Source organism: Salmo salar, chromosome ssa05 (assembly GCF_905237065.1).
Source record: "Salmo salar chromosome ssa05, Ssal_v3.1, whole genome shotgun sequence".
NCBI lineage: Eukaryota > Metazoa > Chordata > Actinopteri > Salmoniformes > Salmonidae > Salmo > Salmo salar.
This window is the reverse complement of record NC_059446.1, coordinates 86,436,932-86,459,244: the sequence shown is the minus strand read 5'-3', so window position 1 is coordinate 86,459,244 and position 22,313 is coordinate 86,436,932. Positions and strand designations below refer to the sequence as shown.

General features: G+C 44.6%; 2 protein-coding genes across 13 annotated transcripts in view; both read left to right on the top strand.

The window, feature by feature from the left end:
* The window catches only part of phf20l1 (PHD finger protein 20 like 1), a 37,828-nt gene extending 30,123 nt beyond the window's left edge, over positions 1-7,705 (top strand). For 10 of the 12 annotated variants that reach the window (XM_045719272.1, XM_045719277.1, XM_045719276.1 and 7 more), the window contains 2 exons: positions 4,317-4,527; positions 5,783-7,705. In XM_045719272.1, the coding sequence (XP_045575228.1) occupies positions 4,317-4,527; positions 5,783-5,925 (354 nt within the window). In that variant the 3' untranslated portion in view covers positions 5,926-7,705. The remainder of the gene's footprint in view (positions 1-4,316; positions 4,528-5,782) is intronic. The other 2 variants (XM_045719274.1, XM_045719271.1) reach the window with 1 other exon arrangement.
* A 586-nt stretch (positions 7,706-8,291) lies between these two features.
* The window catches only part of LOC106596178 (thyroglobulin-like), a 95,990-nt gene continuing 81,968 nt past the window's right edge, over positions 8,292-22,313 (top strand). The window contains 17 exon segments of the mRNA XM_045717770.1: positions 8,292-8,374; positions 10,857-10,965; positions 11,289-11,386; positions 11,626-11,676; positions 11,679-11,813; positions 12,026-12,185; positions 13,825-13,931; positions 14,655-14,798; positions 15,035-15,123; positions 15,125-15,221; positions 15,518-16,027; positions 16,210-16,451; positions 20,088-20,244; positions 20,387-20,397; positions 20,569-20,714; positions 20,929-21,065; positions 21,321-21,458. Of these exon segments, the coding sequence (XP_045573726.1) occupies positions 8,305-8,374; positions 10,857-10,965; positions 11,289-11,386; positions 11,626-11,676; positions 11,679-11,813; positions 12,026-12,185; positions 13,825-13,931; positions 14,655-14,798; positions 15,035-15,123; positions 15,125-15,221; positions 15,518-16,027; positions 16,210-16,451; positions 20,088-20,244; positions 20,387-20,397; positions 20,569-20,714; positions 20,929-21,065; positions 21,321-21,458 (2,401 nt within the window). The 5' untranslated portion in view covers positions 8,292-8,304.

Genomic DNA, 22,313 nt, shown 5'->3' with positions numbered 1-22,313 from the left:
GAGGTAGGAACAGGGGACTGTTGATCTCAACCTCTCCTAAAGACAATACACTACATGGAGAGGTAGGAACAGGGGACTGTTGATCTCAACCTCTCCTAAAGACAATACACTACATGGAGAGGTAGGAACAGGGGACTGTTGATCTCAACCTCTCCTAAAGACAATACACTACATGGAGAGGTAGGAACAGGGGACTGTTGATCTCAACCTCTCCTAAAGACAATACACTACATGGAGAGGTAGGAACAGGGGACTGTTGATCTCAACCTCTCCTAAAGATAATACACTACATGGAGAGGTAGGAACAGGGGACTGTTGATCTCAACCTCTCCTAAAGACAATACACTACATGGAGAGGTAGGAACAGGGGATTGTTTATCTCAACCTCTCCTAAAGATAATACACTACATGGAGAGGTAGGAACAGGGGACTGTTGATCTCAACCTCTCCTAAAGACAATACACTACATGGAGAGGTAGGAACAGGGGACTGTTGATCTCAACCTCTCCTAAAGACAATACACTACATGGAGAGGTAGGAACAGGGGACTGTTGATCTCAACCTCCTAAAGACAATACACTACATGGAGAGGTAGGAGCAGGGGACTGTTGATCTCAACCTCCTAAAGATAATACACTACATGGAGAGGTAGGAACAGGGGACTGTTGATCTCAACCTCTCCTAAAGACAATACACTACATGGAGAGGTAGGAACAGGGGACTGTTGATCTCAACCTCTCCTAAAGACAATACACTACATGGAGAGGTAGGAACAGGGGACTGTTGATCTCAACCTCTCCTAAAGACAATACACTACATGGAGAGGTAGGAACAGGGGACTGTTGATCTCAACCTCTCCTAAAGACAATACACTACATGGAGAGGTAGGAACAGGGGACTGTTGATCTCAACCTCTCCTAAAGACAATACACTACATGGAGAGGTAGGAACAGGGGACTGTTGATCTCAACCTCTCCTAAAGACAATACACTACATGGAGAGGTAGGAACAGGGGACTGTTGATCTCAACCTCTCCTAAAGACAATACACTACATGGAGAGGTAGGAACAGGGGACTGTTGATCTCAACCTCTCCTAAAGACAATACACTACATGGAGAGGTAGGAACAGGGGACTGTTGATCTCAACCTCTCCTAAAGACAATACACTACATGGAGAGGTAGGAACAGGGGACTGTTGATCTCAACCTCTCCTAAAGACAATACACTACATGGAGAGGTAGGAACAGGGGACTGTTGATCTCAACCTCTCCTAAAGACAATACACTACATGGAGAGGTAGGAACAGGGGACTGTTGATCTCAACCTCTCCTAAAGACAATACACTACATGGAGAGGTAGGAACAGGGGACTGTTGATCTCAACCTCTCCTAAAGACAATACACTACATGGAGAGGTAGGAACAGGGGACTGTTGATCTCAACCTCTCCTAAAGACAATACACTACATGGAGAGGTAGGAACAGGGGACTGTTGATCTCAACCTCTCCTAAAGACAATACACTACATGGAGAGGTAGGAACAGGGGACTGTTGATCTCAACCTCTCCTAAAGACAATACACTACATGGAGAGGTAGGAACAGGGGACTGTTGATCTCAACCTCTCCTAAAGACAATACACTACATGGAGAGGTAGGAACAGGGGACTGTTGATCTCAACCTCTCCTAAAGACAATACACTACATGGAGAGGTAGGAACAGGGGACTGTTGATCTCAACCTCTCCTAAAGACAATACACTACATGGAGAGGTAGGAACAGGGGACTGTTGATCTCAACCTCTCCTAAAGACAATACACTACATGGAGAGGTAGGAACAGGGGACTGTTTATCTCAACCTCTCCTAAAGACAATACACTACATGGAGAGGTAGGAACAGGGGACTGTTGATCTCAACCTCTCCTAAAGACAATACACTACATGGAGAGGTAGGAACAGGGGACTGTTGATCTCAACCTCTCCTAAAGACAATACACTACATGGAGAGGTAGGAACAGGGGACTGTTGATCTCAACCTCCTAAAGACAATACACTACATGGAGAGGTAGGAACAGGGGACTGTTGATCTCAACCTCTCCTAAAGACAATACACTACATGGAGAGGTAGGAACAGGGGACTGTTGATCTCAACCTCTCCTAAAGACAATACACTACATGGAGAGGTAGGAACAGGGGACTGTTGATCTCAACCTCTCCTAAAGACAATACACTACATGGAGAGGTAGGAACAGGGGACTGTTGATCTCAACCTCTCCTAAAGACAATACACTACATGGAGAGGTAGGAACAGGGGACTGTTGATCTCAACCTCTCCTAAAGACAATACACTACATGGAGAGGTAGGAACAGGGGACTGTTGATCTCAACCTCTCCTAAAGACAATACACTACATGGAGAGGTAGGAACAGGGGACTGTTGATCTCAACCTCTCCTAAAGACAATACACTACATGGAGAGGTAGGAACAGGGGACTGTTGATCTCAACCTCTCCTAAAGACAATACACTACATGGAGAGGTAGGAACAGGGGACTGTTGATCTCAACCTCTCCTAAAGACAATACACTACATGGAGAGGTAGGAACAGGGGACTGTTGATCTCAACCTCCTAAAGACAATACACTACATGGAGAGGTAGGAACAGGGGACTGTTGATCTCAACCTCTCCTAAAGATAATACACTACATGGAGAGGTAGGAACAGGGGACTGTTGATCTCAACCTCCTAAAGACAATACACTACATGGAGAGGTAGGAACAGGGGACTGTTGATCTCAACCTCTCCTAAAGACAATACACTACATGGAGAGGTAGGAACAGGGGACTGTTGATCTCAACCTCTCCTAAAGATAATACACTACATGGAGAGGTAGGAACAGGGGACTGTTGATCTCAACCTCCTAAAGACAATACACTACATGGAGAGGTAGGAACAGGGGACTGTTGATCTCAACCTCTCCTAAAGATAATACACTACATGGAGAGGTAGGAACAGGGGACTGTTGATCTCAACCTCTCCTAAAGATAATACACTACATGGAGAGGTAGGAACAGGGGACTGTTGATCTCAACCTCCTAAAGACAATACACTACATGGAGAGGTAGGAACAGGGGACTGTTGATCTCAACCTCTCCTAAAGACAATACACTACATGGAGAGGTAGGAACAGGGGACTGTTGATCTCAACCTCTCCTAAAGACAATACACTACATGGAGAGGTAGGAACAGGGGACTGTTGATCTCAACCTCTCCTAAAGACAATACACTACATGGAGAGGTAGGAACAGGGGACTGTTGATCTCAACCTCTCCTAAAGACAATACACTACATGGAGAGGTAGGAACAGGGGACTGTTGATCTCAACCTCTCCTAAAGATAATACACTACATGGAGAGGTAGGAACAGGGGACTGTTGATCTCAACCTCTCCTAAAGACAATACACTACATGGAGAGGTAGGAACAGGGGACTGTTGATCTCAACCTCTCCTAAAGACAATACACTACATGGAGAGGTAGGAACAGGGGATTGTTTATCTCAACCTCTCCTAAAGATAATACACTACATGGAGAGGTAGGAACAGGGGACTGTTGATCTCAACCTCCTAAAGATAATACACTACATGGAGAGGTAGGAACAGGGGACTGTTGATCTCAACCTCTCCTAAAGACAATACACTACATGGAGAGGTAGGAACAGGGGACTGTTGATCTCAACCTCTCCTAAAGACAATACACTACATGGAGAGGTAGGAACAGGGGACTGTTGATCTCAACCTCTCCTAAAGACAATACACTACATGGAGAGGTAGGAACAGGGGACTGTTGATCTCAACCTCCTAAAGATAATACACTAATGGAGAGGTAGGAACAGGGGACTGTTGATCTCAACCTCCTAAAGATAATACACTACATGGAGAGGTAGGAACAGGGGACTGTTGATCTCAACCTCTCCTAAAGACAATACACTACATGGAGAGGTAGGAACAGGGGACTGTTGATCTCAACCTCCTAAAGACAATACACTACATGGAGAGGTAGGTGCTGGGAGGTGCCCGTGGAGCAGTGCACAAAGGCAAGCCTTGGTATCTAGGGTTTGATACATGTAACCCTCCGGTTGCCAGCTCACTTCCGGGACAGATTTTTCCTGTCAGACCCGGGATTTGAACCCTCTGGTCGCTGTCTCGCCTCTCTAACCACTAGGCTACCGGCTTTCATTTTTATTTTTTGAATTGTAAAATGTGTTGCGATCAATTTTGATTGGATTTTTGTGGTTGAGTTAATGCTGTGTGTTGTCAACAGAAGACAACTGCCCTGGCTGTGCCTGGCTGTCTGAATGAGAGGGGACCAGACTCAATGCTGGCTGTGCCTGGCTGTCTGAATGAGAGGGGACCAGACTCAGTGGAACATGCCAGGAACTGTCTCCAGTGGCAAATGAATCTCCTCACTCACATAGAAGATGTTCAGAACCAGGTGGCAGGCAGGATGGACCTCATAGAGAAGGAGCTTGATGGTAAATGGGGTCGTTTGTCCTATTCAATAAATACTGTCCTATCCAATAAACTAATAATACACTGTCCTATCCAATAAACTAATAATACACTGTCCTATCCAATAAACTAATTACACACTGTCCATCCATAAACTAATACTGTCCTATCCTATAGACTAATACTGTCCTATCCTATAGACTAATACTGTCCTATCCTATAGACTAATACTGTCCTATCCTATAGACTAATACTGTCCTATCCTATAGACTAATACTGTCCTATCCTATAAACTAATACTGTCCTATCCTATAGACTAATACTGTCCTATCCTATAGACTAATACTGTCCTATCCTATAAACTAATAATACACTGTCCTATCCTATAAACTAATACTGTCCTATCCTATAAACTAATACTGTCCTATCCTATAAAACTAATACTGTCCTATCCTATAAACTAATACTGTCCTATCCTATAGACTAATACTGTCCTATCCTATAGACTATAATACACTGTCCTATCCTATAAACTAATACTGTCCTATCCTATAGACTAATACTGTCCTATCCTATAGACTAATACTGTCCTATCCTATAGACTAATACTGTCCTATCCTATAGACTAATAATACACTGTCCTATCCTATAGACTAATTATACACTTGTCTTTTGTTTTCTCAACCATACATTTCTCACCCTTGTCTCACACATACATTATTGGATTATAGTCTTATAATTCTAATACATTTCACATAGTCTTATACGTTTCAGGGTGGAATTCTTTAGTCATTACTTTAAACATATTATAGACTAACAGTGTATTATAGACTAATAATACACTGTCCTATCCTATAGACTAATAATACACTGTCCTATCCTATAGACTAATAATACACTGTCCTATCCTATAGACTAATAATACACAGTCCTATAGACTAATAATACTGTCCTATAGACTAATAATACTGTCCTATAGACTAATAATACACTGTTCTATAGACTAATAATACACAGTCCTATCCTATAGACTAATTATACACAGTCCTATCCTATAGACTAATAATACTGTCCTATAGACTAATAATACTGTCCTATAGACTAATAATACACTGTTCTATCCTATAGACTAATAATACACTGTTCTACAGACTAATACACTGTCCTGTAGACTACTACCAAAGGAGTAGGAGGTAATGACCCCATTGTAAATGAAGGAGGAACTTGTTCTTACTTTATTAGATCCTAACCGTCTCTCTATCTCTCTGTGTCCCTCAGTGTTGGAGAGCTGGCTGGACTTCACTGGGGAGTTGGAGCCTCCGGACCCCCTGGCCAGACTGCCTCAGCTCAAACACCGCATCAAGCAGCTCCTCACAGACCTGAGCAAGGTGCAACAGATGAGCACCCTGTGTTCTGTGTGAGTTTGGGTTGGCCTGACCTAGCCAGAGTCTGGCCCGTGTCTGGCCCTGGTTAGTATGGCCACAGCACTAGGCATCTGGTGTCATCACAGCACTTGACAGAGGAGAGTCCAATCCAAACCCAGGGTGTACCCACTACCCTCTGATACAGACAGACAGGAACCCCGTCCTCTCTCTCTGGCACCGAAGCACACCGTCTGCTGTGGTCCATAAACTGTCAAACTGAGCACACCTTCAGTTGGCTCAATACAAGGGGGATGAATGGATGTATAGAGACCAACAGGAAAGAGCTGAGTCCAGTGGACTCTTGGTATTAGAAAGAAGAGTGTTTTGAGTTGGAGTAACAAAGTATTGAGTTGACAAAATGGGACTTCTGGATGAAAAGTACCAGTTGAATACAGTATTAGTTTGTAGGGCCCAGGACGTTTGTTGTTTTAACTAAGACTCCCTGTTATGAAGTTCCCACAACGTTTTCATAACCAGGAATGAGGGTTTGTCCACGTACGTTAAATCGTTCACACGCATTCTATGATATAGCTGAAATTCAATTTAATTCAATTAGATTATTAAAATGCAATGATATCACCTCATGGGCCCATCCCAAATAGAACCCTATTCCCTTTATAGTGCACTACTTTAGACCGTAGTACACTACAGAATATAGGGGGCCATTTGGGAAACATCCCATCACTCTCTTGCCTCAGTAGGAGCAGAGCTGTAGAAGCCTTGCTTGTGTGATATGAGTTAATGCAAAAACGAAATCACCAAGGTGAATGTTAGATGATATTGTAGCAAGCTTTAACCTGCCAGAAATCTGTTCTGTTTTGGAAGCGTGGTCTGAAACTTGTTTGAGATGTTTTAAAATTTCGAGTTCCCCCTCAAGTTCACACTATGGTTAGATGATTTGTTAAAAACCAGTGCTAACATCAGTCATTTAGCGGCTGCATTCTGATTTCATTTCAGGAATCTATTGCCACCTTTTACAATCATTAACTTTCATTCTCTTATGTGCCAAGTCTGAAAGTATGAACCACCAAGTTTACAATGTTATCATTCTCACTGATTCAACATGGGAAAGGATGAGTATATTTTACTGGTGTATATAATATACCCAATCCACAGACAGACATACGACTGTGTGTCTTCAGGATATCTCCATGACAACCACGGAATGGCCTTGATGTCACGGGACATCTGTGGCACGTTTGTCTCTGTGTACACATCCTGAAATGGCACCCTATTCCCTATGTAGTGCACTACTTTTGACCAGAGCCCTATGGAGCTTGTTCAAAAGTAGTGCACTATGTAGGGAATAGGGTGCCATTTGGGGACGTAGCCTCTGTCTGTGGGGTTTTTGATGCTTTCAGTACGGCCCCAGTATGGCTGCTACGTCACAACACCACAATGTCTTCTGACTAAGTGGACACGTTTGACTTGTACCACAGTAAGCTAAATTGCCAGCTGGATGTAAATGCGTATAAAAAGCAATGTGTTGATTGCTGTTGTTGGGTCTTTTTATGTACAGTTTTATAACTGTAAAGATGAGGAAACATCTATAGAAGGCATAAGAGGATAAAATATACTTGAAGAAAAATGACTATGTTTATTTAGCGTTTCTATTAACCTGTATAAAAAGTGTTTTAGAACCAGCCGGTAGGGTATAAAACAAAGTAGATTTTTATTGACATATACCAGCTGTACATTAAGAGTTTATTTAAGACCTGTTCTTTATGTGATTTACTACATGTACAATGCCATTAAAAAAGATATTCTGGATATTTAATTTCTCGTCTTACGGTTATTATTTTCAATGATTATATTACCAAGTTGGTGTGTGTGTTATACTGTTACACATTCAATTGTTCATTTGTGTTGTCTGTTGCTGGACTTGTTTTATGTCATTTGACTTCAGAAACCTGTCATCCGTTGGCTCTTGAAAGAGCATCGTCCTGAAGGTGCAAGTCATGTTCACCTGGGTCGTATTTATTAGTGTAAACCGTATAATTTTTTTTTGCAACGTAAACAACAGTTTCTTATTGGACAAATTCAGATCGTCCCTCCGACGTTTCTGTCCGTTTTCTTCCGATTGGTTTCTAGGTTTCTAATGCATCCCAGGTCAAGTCTTGCTTGACCAACTCCTCTCTTCTGATGGCCCTCTGAGTCTCAGGCTTGGCTGCTCCCACTAGAATGTTCCAGAATTTCCATTGTTCCAAACACACATGAGTGTTCCATGTTTGGTGAGTGAGGACCACGTGTGTCACACACTCCATCCTGAGTGCAGTGACTACCTAGGGAGGATGACATTGCAGATAGCACTGATGGTATAAATCCAGAGCGTTAGTCCCAGTCTCCTCACAGTTCAACGGAGGGACAGACAGGAAGATGATGAGCCTGGTTCAGATCTCCTCCATTCTGCTGTGCTGCCTCTGTCTGTCTGACGGGAAGATTTCAGGTAACACCTTAGGGCTCTTAGTTTATCTTGGGTTTTTGAATATTTCAAAGTTATTTTCAGCTATAATTTAAACCTCTTATTTCTGATGATGCTTTTTCTATGTTTATCATTATTTTGTATATCCACTATATATACAAAACTATGTGGACACCCCTTCAAATTAGTGGATTCGGCTATTTCAGCCAGTATAAAATTGAGCACACCGCCATGCAAACTCCATAGACAAACATTGGCAGTAGAATGGCCCATACTGATGAGCTCAGTGACTTTCAACGTGGCACCGTCATAGGATGCCACCTTTCCAACAAGTCAGTTTGTCAAATTTCTGCCCTGTTAGAGCTGCCCCGGTCAACTGTAAGTGCTGTTATTGTGAAGTGGAAACGTCTAGGAGCAACAACGGCTCAGCTGTGAAGTGGTAGGCCACACAAGCTCACAGAACGGGACCACCTTGTGCTGAAGCACATAGTGCAAAGAAAATCGTGTCCTTGGTTGCAGCACTCGCTACCGTGTTCCAAACTGCCTCTGAATGCAACGTCAGCACAAGAACTGTTCGTCGGGAGCTTCGTGAAACGTGTTTTCATGGCCGAGCAGCCGCTCACAAGCCTAAGATCACAATGCCAAGCCACGGCTGGAGTTGTATAAAGCTCGCCGCCATTGGACTCTGGAGCAGTGGAAACACGTTCTCTGGGGTGATGAATTACGCTTCACCATCTGGAGCAGTGGAAACACGTTCTCTGGGGTGATGAATCACGCTTCACCATCTGGAGCAGTGGAAACACGTTCTCTGGAGTGATGAATCACGCTTCACCATCTGGAGCAGTGGAAACACGTTCTCTGGGGTGATGAATCACGCTTCACCATCTGGAGCAGTGGAAACACGTTCTCTGGAGTGATGAATCACGCTTCACCATCTGGAGCAGTGGAAACACGTTCTCTGGGGTGATGAATCACGCTTCACCATCTGGAGCAGTGGAAACACGTTCTCTGGAGGTGATGAATCACGCTTCACCATCTGGAGCAGTGGAAACACGTTCTCTGGGGTGATGAATCACGCTTCACCATCTGGAGCAGTGGAAACACGTTCTCTGGGGTGATGAATCACGCTTCACCATCTGGAGCAGTGGAAACACGTTCTCTGGGGTGATGAATCACGCTTCACCATCTGGAGCAGTGGAAACACGTTCTCTGGGGTGATGAATCACGCTTCACCATCTGGAGCAGTGGAAACACGTTCTCTGGGGTGATGAATCACGCTTCACCATCTGGAGCAGTGGAAACACGTTCTCTGGGGTGATGAATCACGCTTCACCATCTGGAGCAGTGGAAACACGTTCTCTGGAGTGATGAATCACGCTTCACCATCTGGAGCAGTGGAAACACGTTCTCTGGGGTGATGAATCACGCTTCACCATCTGGAGCAGTGGAAACACGTTCTCTGGGGTGATGAATCACGCTTCACCATCTGGAGCAGTGGAAACACGTTCTCTGGGGTGATGAATCACGCTTCACCATCTGGAGCAGTGGAAACACGTTCTCTGGAGTGATGAATCACGCTTCACCATCTGGAGCAGTGGAAACACGTTCTCTGGAGTGATGAATCACGCTTCACCATCTGGAGCAGTGGAAACACGTTTTCTGGGGTGATGAATTACGCTTCACCATCTGGAGCAGTGGAAACACGTTCTCTGGAGTGATGAATCACGCTTCACCATCTGGAGCAGTGGAAACACGTTCTCTGGAGTGATGAATCACGCTTCACCATCTGGAGCAGTCCAACGGACGAACCTGGGTTTGGCACTACCTACCCCAAAGCATAGTGCCAACTGTAAAGTTTGGTAGAAAAGGAATAATGGTCTGGGGCTGTTTTTCATGGTTCAGGCTAGGCCCTTTAATTCCAGTGAAGGGAAATCTTAACACTACAGAAAACAATGACATTCTGCACGATTCTGTGTTTCCAACTTTGTGGCAACAGTTTGGGGAAAGCCCTTTCCTGTTTCAGCATGACAATGCCATCGGTGCACAACGCGAGGTCCTTATAGAAATGGTTTGTCGAGTTCGGTGTGGAAGAACTTGACTGTCCTGCACAGGTTCCTGACCCCATTAAACACCTTTGGGATGAATTGGAAAGCCGACTGTGAGCCAGGCCTAATCGTCCAACATCAGTGCCCGACCTCACTAATGCCCTTGTGGCTGAATGGACGCAAGTCCCCGCAGCAATGTTCCAACATCTAGTGGAAAACCATCCCAGAAGAGTGGAGGCTGTTATATCAGCAAAGGGGGAACCAACAACATTAATGCCCATGATTGTGGAATGAGGCCATGTAGTGTATTTATTGTAATATAATTTAGGCTGTGTTTATGTTTTCTGTCTGTTTCCTATGTGTATGGGCTCTGTGTATGTAAGTAGAAGAAAAATGTACATTTCCTGACAAGAAATGGAGACAGTTTTGAACGACTAAATTGTATTTGCTGCTGTTTTCAGAATACCAACTGGAGTCTGAGACCCTGAGTCAGTGTGAGTCGCTACGTGGTGTTAGTTCTGCCCGGCAACAAGACCATGTCCCACAGTGCTCAGAGGATGGGAGATTCAGGTATACCTTACAGTGCTGTATTTGACACAAGCTAGCCTGGACGGTAAAGCTAGCAAGGACGGTAAAGCTAGCTAGGACGGTAAAGCCAGCTAGGACGATAAAGCTAGCCAGGACGGTAAAGCTAGCAAGGACGGTAAAGATAGCCAGGACAGTAAAGAAACAATTTCCATGTATTTGTCCCAAATGGCACCCTATCCCTATGTAGTGCACTACGTTTGACCGGAGCCTTAGGCAAGTAGTGCACTACATAGGGATTGGGAATAGGGTGCCATTAGGGAAGTGACCTCTGTTCCCTTCTCTCTTCTAACTGTTGTGTACTCCAGACACGTCCAGTGCAGCGGTGCTGGTGGTGAGTGCTGGTGTGTGAACGCTGAGGGAGCTGAGATCTCTGGAACCAGACAGAACGGATCAGCTGTGTACTGTGAGCAGAACGCCCCTCTTCCTAGAAATATCTGTTTTAACGTGAAACCACATTGGTGCTAGATGGGATGAATTCTCCTTTTGGAACCCTAGCCAGGCTCATGTTGAACACTGGAAGACCTTTTGAGATGCACTATGTAAATGCTGTCTATCGTCGTTGACCTCCTCCTCTTCCTCCTCCTTTTCCTCCTCTTCCTCCTCCTTTTCCTCTACCTCCTCTTCCTCCTCCTCCTCCCACAGGTCTGACGTCCTGCCAGCTCCACAGACAGCAGGCCCTGCTGAGTGGCGATGCCCCCTGGTACCCCAGTGCCAGGCCTCTGGGGAGTACCAGGCGGTGCAGTGTGACAGCGCCCGGGGACAGTGCTGGTGTGTAGACCTGGAGGGCATGGAGATCTACGGGACCCGGCAGAACGGAAAGCCCTCTCAGTGTGAGTTAGTTAGGAGCAGGATGACTTGTGTTGTGTATTGATATGTCATTTATGACTTACAGTATTATGTGCATCCATTTTCTAATGTGTGGCCCCAGTGGGAATCAAACCCACAAATCCTGACGTTGCAAGTGCCATGCTCTACCAACTTAGCCACACAGCACAGTAATATATAAATGAGGAGAGCTGATCAGAACAACCTTTTCCCTCAGGCCCAGGCAGCTGTGAGGTGAGATCGAGGCGTCTCCTCCACGGCGTCGGGGAGCGCTCCCCCCCTCATTGCTCGGCCGACGGCTCCTTCCTTTCCGTGCAGTGCAAGTTTGTCAACACCACTGACAGGATGGTCTTGGATCTGCTGCACACGTTCAACAGGTGAGTGCCTGGAAGGGAAAGATATGCACTCTAAGTTTGCGCCCCAAATGACACCCTATTCCATATGTGTAGTGCACTACTTTGACCAGGGTCCATAGGGCTCTTGTCAAAAGTGGTGCACTATATCAGGAGAATAGGGTACCGTTTGGGACGCTGACATTCACTGTTAGACCGTTGGAATCTCATCCTTCAGTTGGTGTTTGAAGGTGTGAGATCTATCAGACTGCTGGGGTTTACTTTGACCTGGCTGTGTATTGGGATCCTGTACAAAGCTTTTTATAGTATCTGCCTGTAGATGGCAACGTAATGCTTAGACCCAGGGACAGGATTTAGACACGGTGGCAGGAGAACTGGGAGCCTAAATTCACTTTATCTCTCCCTCCTCGCTCTACACTGCTGACCTGATAGCATCCTATTCTTGTGTATGGTGACTGGAACAGAGATGCTTGGTCTCCTGGGAACTTACTGTAATTTTTAGAATTCACACATTTTAATTTTTGTACCTTTTATTTAACTTGGCAAGTCAGTTAAGAACAAATTCTTATCTACAGTGACGGTCTAGGAACAGTGGGTTAACTGCCTTGTTCAGGGGCAGAACGACAGATTTTTACCTTGTCAGCTCAGGGATTCGATCTTGCAACCTTTCGGTTACTGGCCCAACACTCCAACCACCAGGCTACCTGCCTCCCCACATTCATTAAACATGTTTCACAGTGTCTAAAGTAAACAATGTAATCATTCCAGATGTTTCAGATAATCCACCAATGTGTAAACTTTTCATCTGGAATGTGGGTTTGGACAATAGTTTACACGTTGTCAATCTCATGAGTGTATGCCGTTCATCTCCTTTATGTGGAGGGCTTTCAGTCCTTTTTAGTTAGCGCAGCTGCAAAAATTCCAGCCCTTACCACAGAGGCCTACACAAAAATGTCTACTTTCAGACCTTGAATTATAATTTATAATAATCATTTTGGTCTTGTGTCTATTTCTGGCTAGAGGATGTTTTGACATCCGTCTCTAGGCAACAACTAGCATCATATTCCCTACTTAGTGTTTGCACCCGGGCTTGTGCAGTGAACTCTGCATGATTGGCCCCCAGCCTGGCCAAGACTGTCTCTGTTATCACTCCAGGCTCCAGCCAAGTACAGCCAAGGGGTCAAGAGTCAAGTTGTTCCTGGTCCTCTAAAACCACTCAGGAACTGGTCTTAACTGCCAGCCAGCCAGCAGACATTTCTCAAATGACTCCAAGATCAAAAAACGTAAAGGAAGAGATTCCTTTTTTATATCGGCCAAACAAATAAAAGGATGATGGCGACGACTTAGTACATGAAATCTTTATTTTGAGGCTTCCTTTTACTGTCAAGGCAGGCACTCTTGAAGAGAGTATTGTATGTGAATCAATGTTGTAAGTTAAAGAAATACTTTCCATCTTCGTGGAAGAGCTAACTCATTACAACTATAATGAGTTCCTCCCTGATAACTTGAATTACTTTGTCATCTTCATGTACTGTATATTATAGTACTATAATTAGTATTGTAGTATTATAATTAGTATTATAGAGTACTGTCATGTATTTTACTCTTCTATTAGCCTATTTTAGACAGAGTGAAGTGAGAAGAGGTGTGATATCTCCCACAGGTTCCCTAAAGTATTCCAGACGTTCAGCAGCTTCAGACAGATGTTCCCAGAGGTGTCCAGTTACTGTTTCTGTGCTGACAGCAGAGGCAGGGAGCTCCCCAGCACAGGTGAGATAGATGCAACATCAACAGGTGACACACACACACACACGCACACACACACACACACACACACACACACACACACACACACACACACACACAGAGGAACCATTATTTACAATAACTCTTAACTGGATTTTCATCAAGAATCAGAAATAGATATTTTTAAATAACTATTTTGTATTTTATTAGGATCCCTATTAGCTGTTGAGAAAGCAGCAGCTCCTCTTCCTGGGGTCCACACAGAACATGAAACATAATACAGAACATTAATAGACAAGGACAGAACTACATACATTTAAAATGTCACATATCAATAGAGGTGTTGTGAGGTGTTGCTTTATCAGTTTTATGAAACCAGGTTTGCTGTTTATTTGAGCAATATGAGATGGAATGGATGTAATCATGGCTCTATATAATACTGTACACTTTCTTGAACGTGTTCTGGATTTGGGGACTTTGAAAAGACCCTGGTGGCATGTCTGGTGGGAAAAGTGTGTGTGTCAGAGCTGTGTCTAAGTTGACTATGCAAACAATTTGGGATTTTCAACACATGAAAGTTTCTTATAAAAATGTAAAAGAAGTGATGCAGTCAGTCTCTCCTCAACTCTTAACCAAGAGAGACTGGCATGCATAGTATTTATATCAGCCCTCTGATTACAATGAAGAGCAAGACGTGCCGCTATTAAACAGTGTGTGTTAGTAAAATGCTTGTTTCCCTGTGTTCAGGTGTGGAGCTGCTGCTAGATGAGGTGTATGACACAGCCTTCTCAGGTCTGGAACCTGGCCTCTCCTTCTCCCAGACCAACATGTACCGCATCCTACAGAGGAGATTCCTGGCCATCCAGCTGGCGATGAGTGGCAGGTTTAGATGTACGTTAGTTTCATCAATCTGGCATTGTTTCTATCAGTGGTGGCTGGTGGCACCTTCATTTGTAGGACAGGCTCATAGCGAATAAATAGACTGGAATCAAACACATTAAACACGTGCTTTCCATGTGTTTGATACCATTCACTTTATTCCTGCTATCATTATAAGCTGTCCTCCTGTAACCAGCCTCCTCTGGTTTCCATTATATTTCCCCTCTCTCCCTCTACCTGTCATGTAGGCCCCAGCCCTTGTGAGAGCGAGCGATCCGCTGGTGCCCAAGCTGGCAATGTGTTTGTGCCGTCCTGTACTTCCAACGGGGGTTACGTTGCCAACCCAGTGCCAGGCGGATGGGCAGTGCTGGTGTGTCGACCCCACAGGGAAGGAGATCTTTGGGACACGACAACATGGAGGATCCCCTGACTGTGGTAACTAAGTAACAGTGTTGTTGGATTCAAATAGTGATTTGACCATTTAGGTGTTCCAAACCAACAGTACCATACCATTGACTGTGCAGAAAGAGAGCACACCTCAAGAATCGCTTACTGAATGAAAGCTTATCTGCGCTGTTTTGTATTTTCATTTCAGTCGATTTTATTATCCCACAGGTGGAAATTCATTTGGTTATCATGCTGTACATAGAAGTCATTAAAAAACAATAGTCAATATTTTAGGCCTACAGAAAATTCATAGAAACATGGCATTTTCCCTCTACTGAACCCAGGTGCTGGAGTGAAGGACTGTACCTCTGAGCGTCGCCAGGCCCTCTCCAGGCTCCTCTCCAGCCCCTCAGGTCCGGTGCCATCAGCCAAGGACTCACAGACACACTCAGCCCCAAGCCCCCTGTCTCCATGCAGCCCCCAACTCCAACAGCTCCTGCTGGGGTCTCTAATGGAGTCTCTTTCTGAGCGATCCGATTTAGGAGACATCCTGGCTGAGACGATCCAGGGGATGTTCCCTAGCGGGGCCATGGCCCTCAAGGCCCTAGCTCTAGCCTCCAACCCCAAGAGACTCCAGGAGAACCTGTTCGGAGGAAAGTTCTTAGGAAACGCTGGGATGTTTAACTTCACTGGGGCCGTCGGTGTCAGCGGGACGTTGAGTTTCAGTCAAGCCAGTCTGACAAACAACCAAGATCTAGTTAAACTCATCAGCGCCACCCTGGAAAACGTGGACTTCCTGTCCACCCTACGCCAAACCATCCTCTTATCCAAAGCTGAGGACAGCACCCAGCTAGGTTTGTTTTGTAACTTCGTCTTGACTTTTAAAAATCATTACAAGCTATTTGTTTCTACCATCGAGGACCTCTTTGGAAACAAGTGTTTAGATAAATGTGCTGTCCACTGGGGATTCAATGTACATCTTACTGTATTAGTTGTTTTTTTACCCAAATAAATGAAAATCATTTGAATTCAAAAGGTGAGCTGTTCAGGGTCCTGTTTGAGAGCGCCCAGTCCGGTGGTGCTGGTTGTGAGAGGGAGCCCTCTGCCCTGTACGTGCCCAGCTGTGATGACAGCGGCCAGTATCAGGAGATCCAGTGCCAAGGCTCGGAGTGTTGGTGTGTTGACCCCCAGGGTCAGGAGGTCACAGGGTCACGCTCCAATGGTCAAAGGCCAAGGTGTCCGTCAAGATGCGAGAGGGAGCGAGCGGCTGCCCAGAAGGTAATTACTTTATGACACTCCCCCAGCACGACTGTAAATAACTACTGTACTGACTCTTCTCTACCTGCATCCTGTCTGTAAATAACTACCGAACTGACTCTTCTCTACTTTCATCCTGTCTGTAAATAACTACCGTACTGACTCTTCCCTACCTTCATCCTGTCTGTAAATAACTACCGTACTGACTCTTCCCTACCTTCATCCTGTCTGTAAATAACTACCGTACTGACTCTTCCCTACCCTCATCCTGTCTGTAAATAACTACCGAACTGACTCTTCTCCACCTGCATCCTGTCTGTAAATAACTACCGAACTGACTCTTCTCTGCCTGCATCCTGTCTGTAAATAACTACCGTACTGACTCTTCCCTACCTTTATCCTGTCTGTAAATAACTACCGAACTGACTCTTCTCCACCTGCATCCTGTCTGTAAATAACTACCGAACTGACTCTTCTCTACCTGCATCCTGTCTGTAAATAACTACCGAACTGACTCTTCTCCACCTGCATCCTGTCTGTAAATAACTACCGAACTGACTCTTCTCCACCTGCATCCTGTCTGTAAATAACTACCGAACTGACTCTTCTCTACCTGCATCCTGTCTGTAAATAACTACCGAACTGACTCTTCTCCACCTGCATCCTGTCTGTAAATAACTACCGAACTGACTCTTCTCCACCTGCATCCTATCTGTAAATAACTACCGAACTGACTCTTCTCTACCTGCTTCCTGTCTGTAAATAACTACCGAACTGACTCTTCTCTACCTGCATCCTGTCTGTAAATAACTACCGAACTGACTCTTCTCTACCTGCATCCTGTCTGTAAATAACTACCGAACTGACTCTTCTCTACCTGCATCCTGTCTGTAAATAACTACCGTACTGACTCTTCTCTACCTGCATCCTGTCTGTAAATAACTACCGAACTGACTCTTCTCTACCTGCATCCTGTCTGTAAATAACTACCGTACTGACTCTTCTCTACCTGCATCCTGTCTGTAAATAACTACCGAACTGACTCTTCTCTACCTGCATCCTGTCTGTAAATAACTACCGTACTGACTCCTCCCTACCTTCATCCTGTCTGTAAATAACTACCGTACTGACTCTTCCCTACCTTCATCCTGTCTGTAAATAACTACCGAACTGACTCTTCTCCCACCTTCATCCTGTCTGTAAATAACTACCGAACTGACTCTTCCCTACCTGCATCCTGTCTGTAAATAACTACCGTACTGACTCTTCCCTACCTTCATCCTGTCTGTAAATAACTACCGAACTGACTCTTCCCTACCTTCATCCTGTCTGTAAATAACTACCGAACTGACTCTTCTCTACCTTCATCCTGTCTGTAAATAACTACCGAACTGACTCTTCTCTACCTGCATCCTGTCTGTAAATAACTACCGTACTGACTCTTCTCTACCTGCATCCTGTCTGTAAATAACTACCGTACTGACTCTTCCCTACCTTTATCCTGTCTGTAAATAACTACCGAACTGACTCTTCTCCACCTGCATCCTGTCTGTAAATAACTACCGAACTGACTCTTCTCTACCTGCATCCTGTCTGTAAATAACTACCGAACTGACTCTTCTCCACCTGCATCCTGTCTGTAAATAACTACCGAACTGACTCTTCTCTACCTGCATCCTGTCTGTAAATAACTACCGAACTGACTCTTCTCTACCTGCATCCTGTCTGTAAATAACTACCGAACTGACTCTTCTCTACCTGCATCCTGTCTGTAAATAACTACCGAACTGACTCTTCTCTACCTGCATCCTGTCTGTAAATAACTACCGAACTGACTCTTCTCTACCTGCTTCCTGTCTGTAAATAACTACCGAACTGACTCTTCTCTACCTGCATCCTGTCTGTAAATAACTACCGAACTGACTCTTCTCTACCTGCATCCTGTCTGTAAATAACTACCGAACTGACTCTTCTCTACCTGCATCCTGTCTGTAAATAACTACCGAACTGACTCTTCTCTACCTGCATCCTGTCTGTAAATAACTACCGTACTGACTCTTCCCTACCTGCATCCTGTCTGTAAATAACTACCGAACTGACTCTTCTCTACCTGCATCCTGTCTGTAAATAACTACCGTACTGACTCTTCTCTACCTGCATCCTGTCTGTAAATAACTACCGTACTGACTCCTCCCTACCTTCATCCTGTCTGTAAATAACTACCGAACTGACTCTTCTCTACCTGCATCCTGTCTGTAAATAACTACCGAACTGACTTTTCTCTACCTGCATCCTGTCTGTAAATAACTACCGAACTGACTCTTCTCCACCTGCATCCTGTCTGTAAATAACTACCGAACTGACTCTTCTCTACCTGCTTCCTATCTGTAAATAACTACCGAACTGACTCTTCTCTACCTGCATCCTGTCTGTAAATAACTACCGAACTGACTCTTCTCTACCTGCATCCTGTCTGTAAATAACTACCGAACTGACTCTTCTCTACCTGCATCCTGTCTGTAAATAACTACCGAACTGACTCTTCTCTACCTTCATCCTGTCTGTAAATAACTACCGTACTGACTCTTCTCTACCTGCATCCTGTCTGTAAATAACTACCGAACTGACTCTTCTCTACCTGCATCCTGTCTGTAAATAACTACCGTACTGACTCTTCTCTACCTGCATCCTGTCTGTAAATAACTACCGTACTGACTCCTCCCTACCTTCATCCTGTCTGTAAATAACTACCGTACTGACTCTTCCCTACCTTCATCCTGTCTGTAAATAACTACCGAACTGACTCTTCTCCACCTTCATCCTGTCTGTAAATAACTACCGAACTGACTCTTCTCTGCCTGCATCCTGTCTGTAAATAACTACCGTACTGACTCTTCCCCTACCTTTATCCTGTCTGTAAATAACTACCGAACTGACTCTTCTCCACCTGCATCCTGTCTGTAAATAACTACCGAACTGACTCTTCTCTACCTGCATCCTGTCTGTAAATAACTACCGAACTGACTCTTCTCCACCTGCATCCTGTCTGTAAATAACTACCGAACTGACTCTTCTCTACCTGCTTCCTATCTGTAAATAACTACCGAACTGACTCTTCTCTACCTGCATCCTGTCTGTAAATAACTACCGAACTGACTCTTCTCCACCTGCATCCTGTCTGTAAATAACTACCGAACTGACTCTTCTCTGCCTGCATCCTGTCTGTAAATAACTACCATACTGACTCTTCCCTACCTTTATCCTGTCTGTAAATAACTACCGAACTGACTCTTCTCCACCTGCATCCTGTCTGTAAATAACTACCGAACTGACTCTTCTCTGCCTTCATCCTGTCTGTAAATAACTACCGTACTGACTCTTCCCTACCTTTATCCTGACTCTTCTTTCTGTGCTGTATTGTAAATAACTACAGTACTGACTCTTCTTTCTATGCTGTATTGTAAATAACTACAGTACTGACTCTTTTCTCTGAGCTGTATTTGAACTCACTTTGTATTTTTTTATTGTATCTTTATTGAAAACTTTACATGTTGGTTACGCTGTTTGTGCAGAGAGCTTGAGAGTAAGCATTTCATTGTACTGTACTGTGTAAACCTACGATGTGCATTTGCAAATATACTTTGATACATTTTGAAGGTGAAGTCAGGCCAGGCTGCTGGGGTAGAGGTGTTCATGCCGAAGTGTGCGGAGGACGGGAGCTACGTGGCGTTGCAGTGTCTGGGAAAGAGTTGCTTCTGTCTGGACCTCCTGGGAGAGAGACATGCCACTATCCCTGTAGGACAGACTGTTCAGTGTGAGTAGGCAGAGCCACCACTCGTCAGACACAGATTAAGCCTAGTCCTGGACTGAAAAACATGTTCCATGGAGATTGAAATTGCTTCTTAGTCCAAGACCTGGTTTAATCTGTGTCCGGTAAACTGGCCCATAGTGTGCAGTCCATCTAGCTGTACCTTGTCCTGGTCCAAACTACTACATTATTAAGGGGGTAGGGTGTCCTGGTCCAAACTACTACATTATTAAGGGGGGTAGGGTGTTGTGGTCCAAACTACCACATTATTAAGGGAGTAGGGTGTCATTTTGGACATATCAATTGTTTGAGCTTTTCCTCTGTCTCCAGGTCCTCCCCCCTCTCTCTCCCCTTCCCTCCCCAGGACCAGCTCCAGGCTCCTGCTCCCTGGCGGTGGCTGAGGTGGACCAGTTCCAGGAGGAGGCTGAGCGTCTGGTCCTCCTCTCCAACAGCTCCCACGTCCCTCTGGGCTACAGGTATCCCTGAAGAAGAGACAGTGTGTCGACACCTGGGTGTTTACCCATCACATTGTTGAACCATGTATAGAGTCTGACTATATTTATGTATAATATTAATAATACATTGTATTTAAATAAAAACACTGTACTATTCCGTTAGTCAGCACCTCTCCAACGTTTTTGTGTTTGTCAACTTATGCTTTTCTACTGGATGTTCTCCTCTGGGGTTCAGCTACCTTCTAGCTGAAGGTCTCCGTCTGACCTCTGACGAGCTACTCCACGCCCTCTCCTCCTCCGACCAGACCACTCTGCTCTCTGATAGGCTGCTGAGCCACTCCCACTCTGCTCTACGACTTGCTGCCCACTCCAGTACGTCTGGTGTGATGTCATATCCTCTGGATATGATGTCATATCCTCTGCGTGATGTGCTCTATACTTGTTTCTTTCATTGCCAGGAGTGAACTACTAAAGAGTGTTAGGTGGCTACTATTGTAATATTTACTGTCATCTCAATGTCATTGTTTCTCTGTCATAGTGTTTTTTGTTGTTGTTATTAACTGAAACATGTCCATAATATTGCAGTCAACACGGTGTGAACCTCCGTGTTGTATTGTCTCTCCCCAGCCCTGCGGTTCTATTGGCAGAGCCAGCAGGCAGCATCTGTGGAGGAGAGACAGTCTCTACTGCTGGGCTACCAGCCCTACAGGCCCCAGTGTGATGCCCACAGACAGTGGCTGCCCACCCAGTGCCACCCCAGCACAGGTCAGAGTCACACCTCCAACCTCAAACCCAGCTCTACATTGTAACTGTAGTAGTGTAATACAAGCCACAGTACAGGTCATTATACCTTCTCTAGACCCTTCTAGAAGGACACCTCTCATAATGAGCAACGTCTCTTTGTTTTATTCATAATATGTTGGTTGGAAACAGATAAGACTAATGAAGTAGCTACAGTAGTGTTATATTGACTGAGTTGTAACTGTCTCCAGGTCAGTGTTATATTGACTGAGTTGTAACTGTCTCCAGGTCAGTGTTATAATGACTGAGTTGTAACTGTCTCCAGGTCAGTGTTATATTGACTGAGTTGAAACTGTCTCCAGGTCAGTGTTATAATGACTGAGTTGAAACTGTCTCCAGGTCAGTGTTATATTGACTGAGTTGATACTGTCTCCAAGTCAGTGTTATATTGACTGAGTTGAAACTGTCTCCAGGTCAGTGTTATATTGACTGAGTTGTAACTGTCTCCAAGTCAGTGTTATATTGACTGAGTTGAAACTGTCTCCAGGTCAGTGTTATAATGACTGAGTTGGTACTGTAGTGTTATAATGACTGAGTTGTAACTGTCTCCAGGTCAGTGTTATATTGACTGAGTTGAAACTGTCTCCAGGTCAGTGTTATATTGACTGAGTTGAAACTGTCTCCAGGTCAGTGTTATATTGACTGAGTTGTAACTGTCTCCAGGTCAGTGTTATATTGACTGAGTTGTAACTGTCTCCAGGTCAGTGTTATATTGACTGAGTTGAAACTGTCTCCAGGTCAGTGTTATATTGACTGAGTTGTAACTGTCTCCAGGTCAGTGTTATATTGACTGAGTTGAAACTGTCTCCAGGTCAGTGT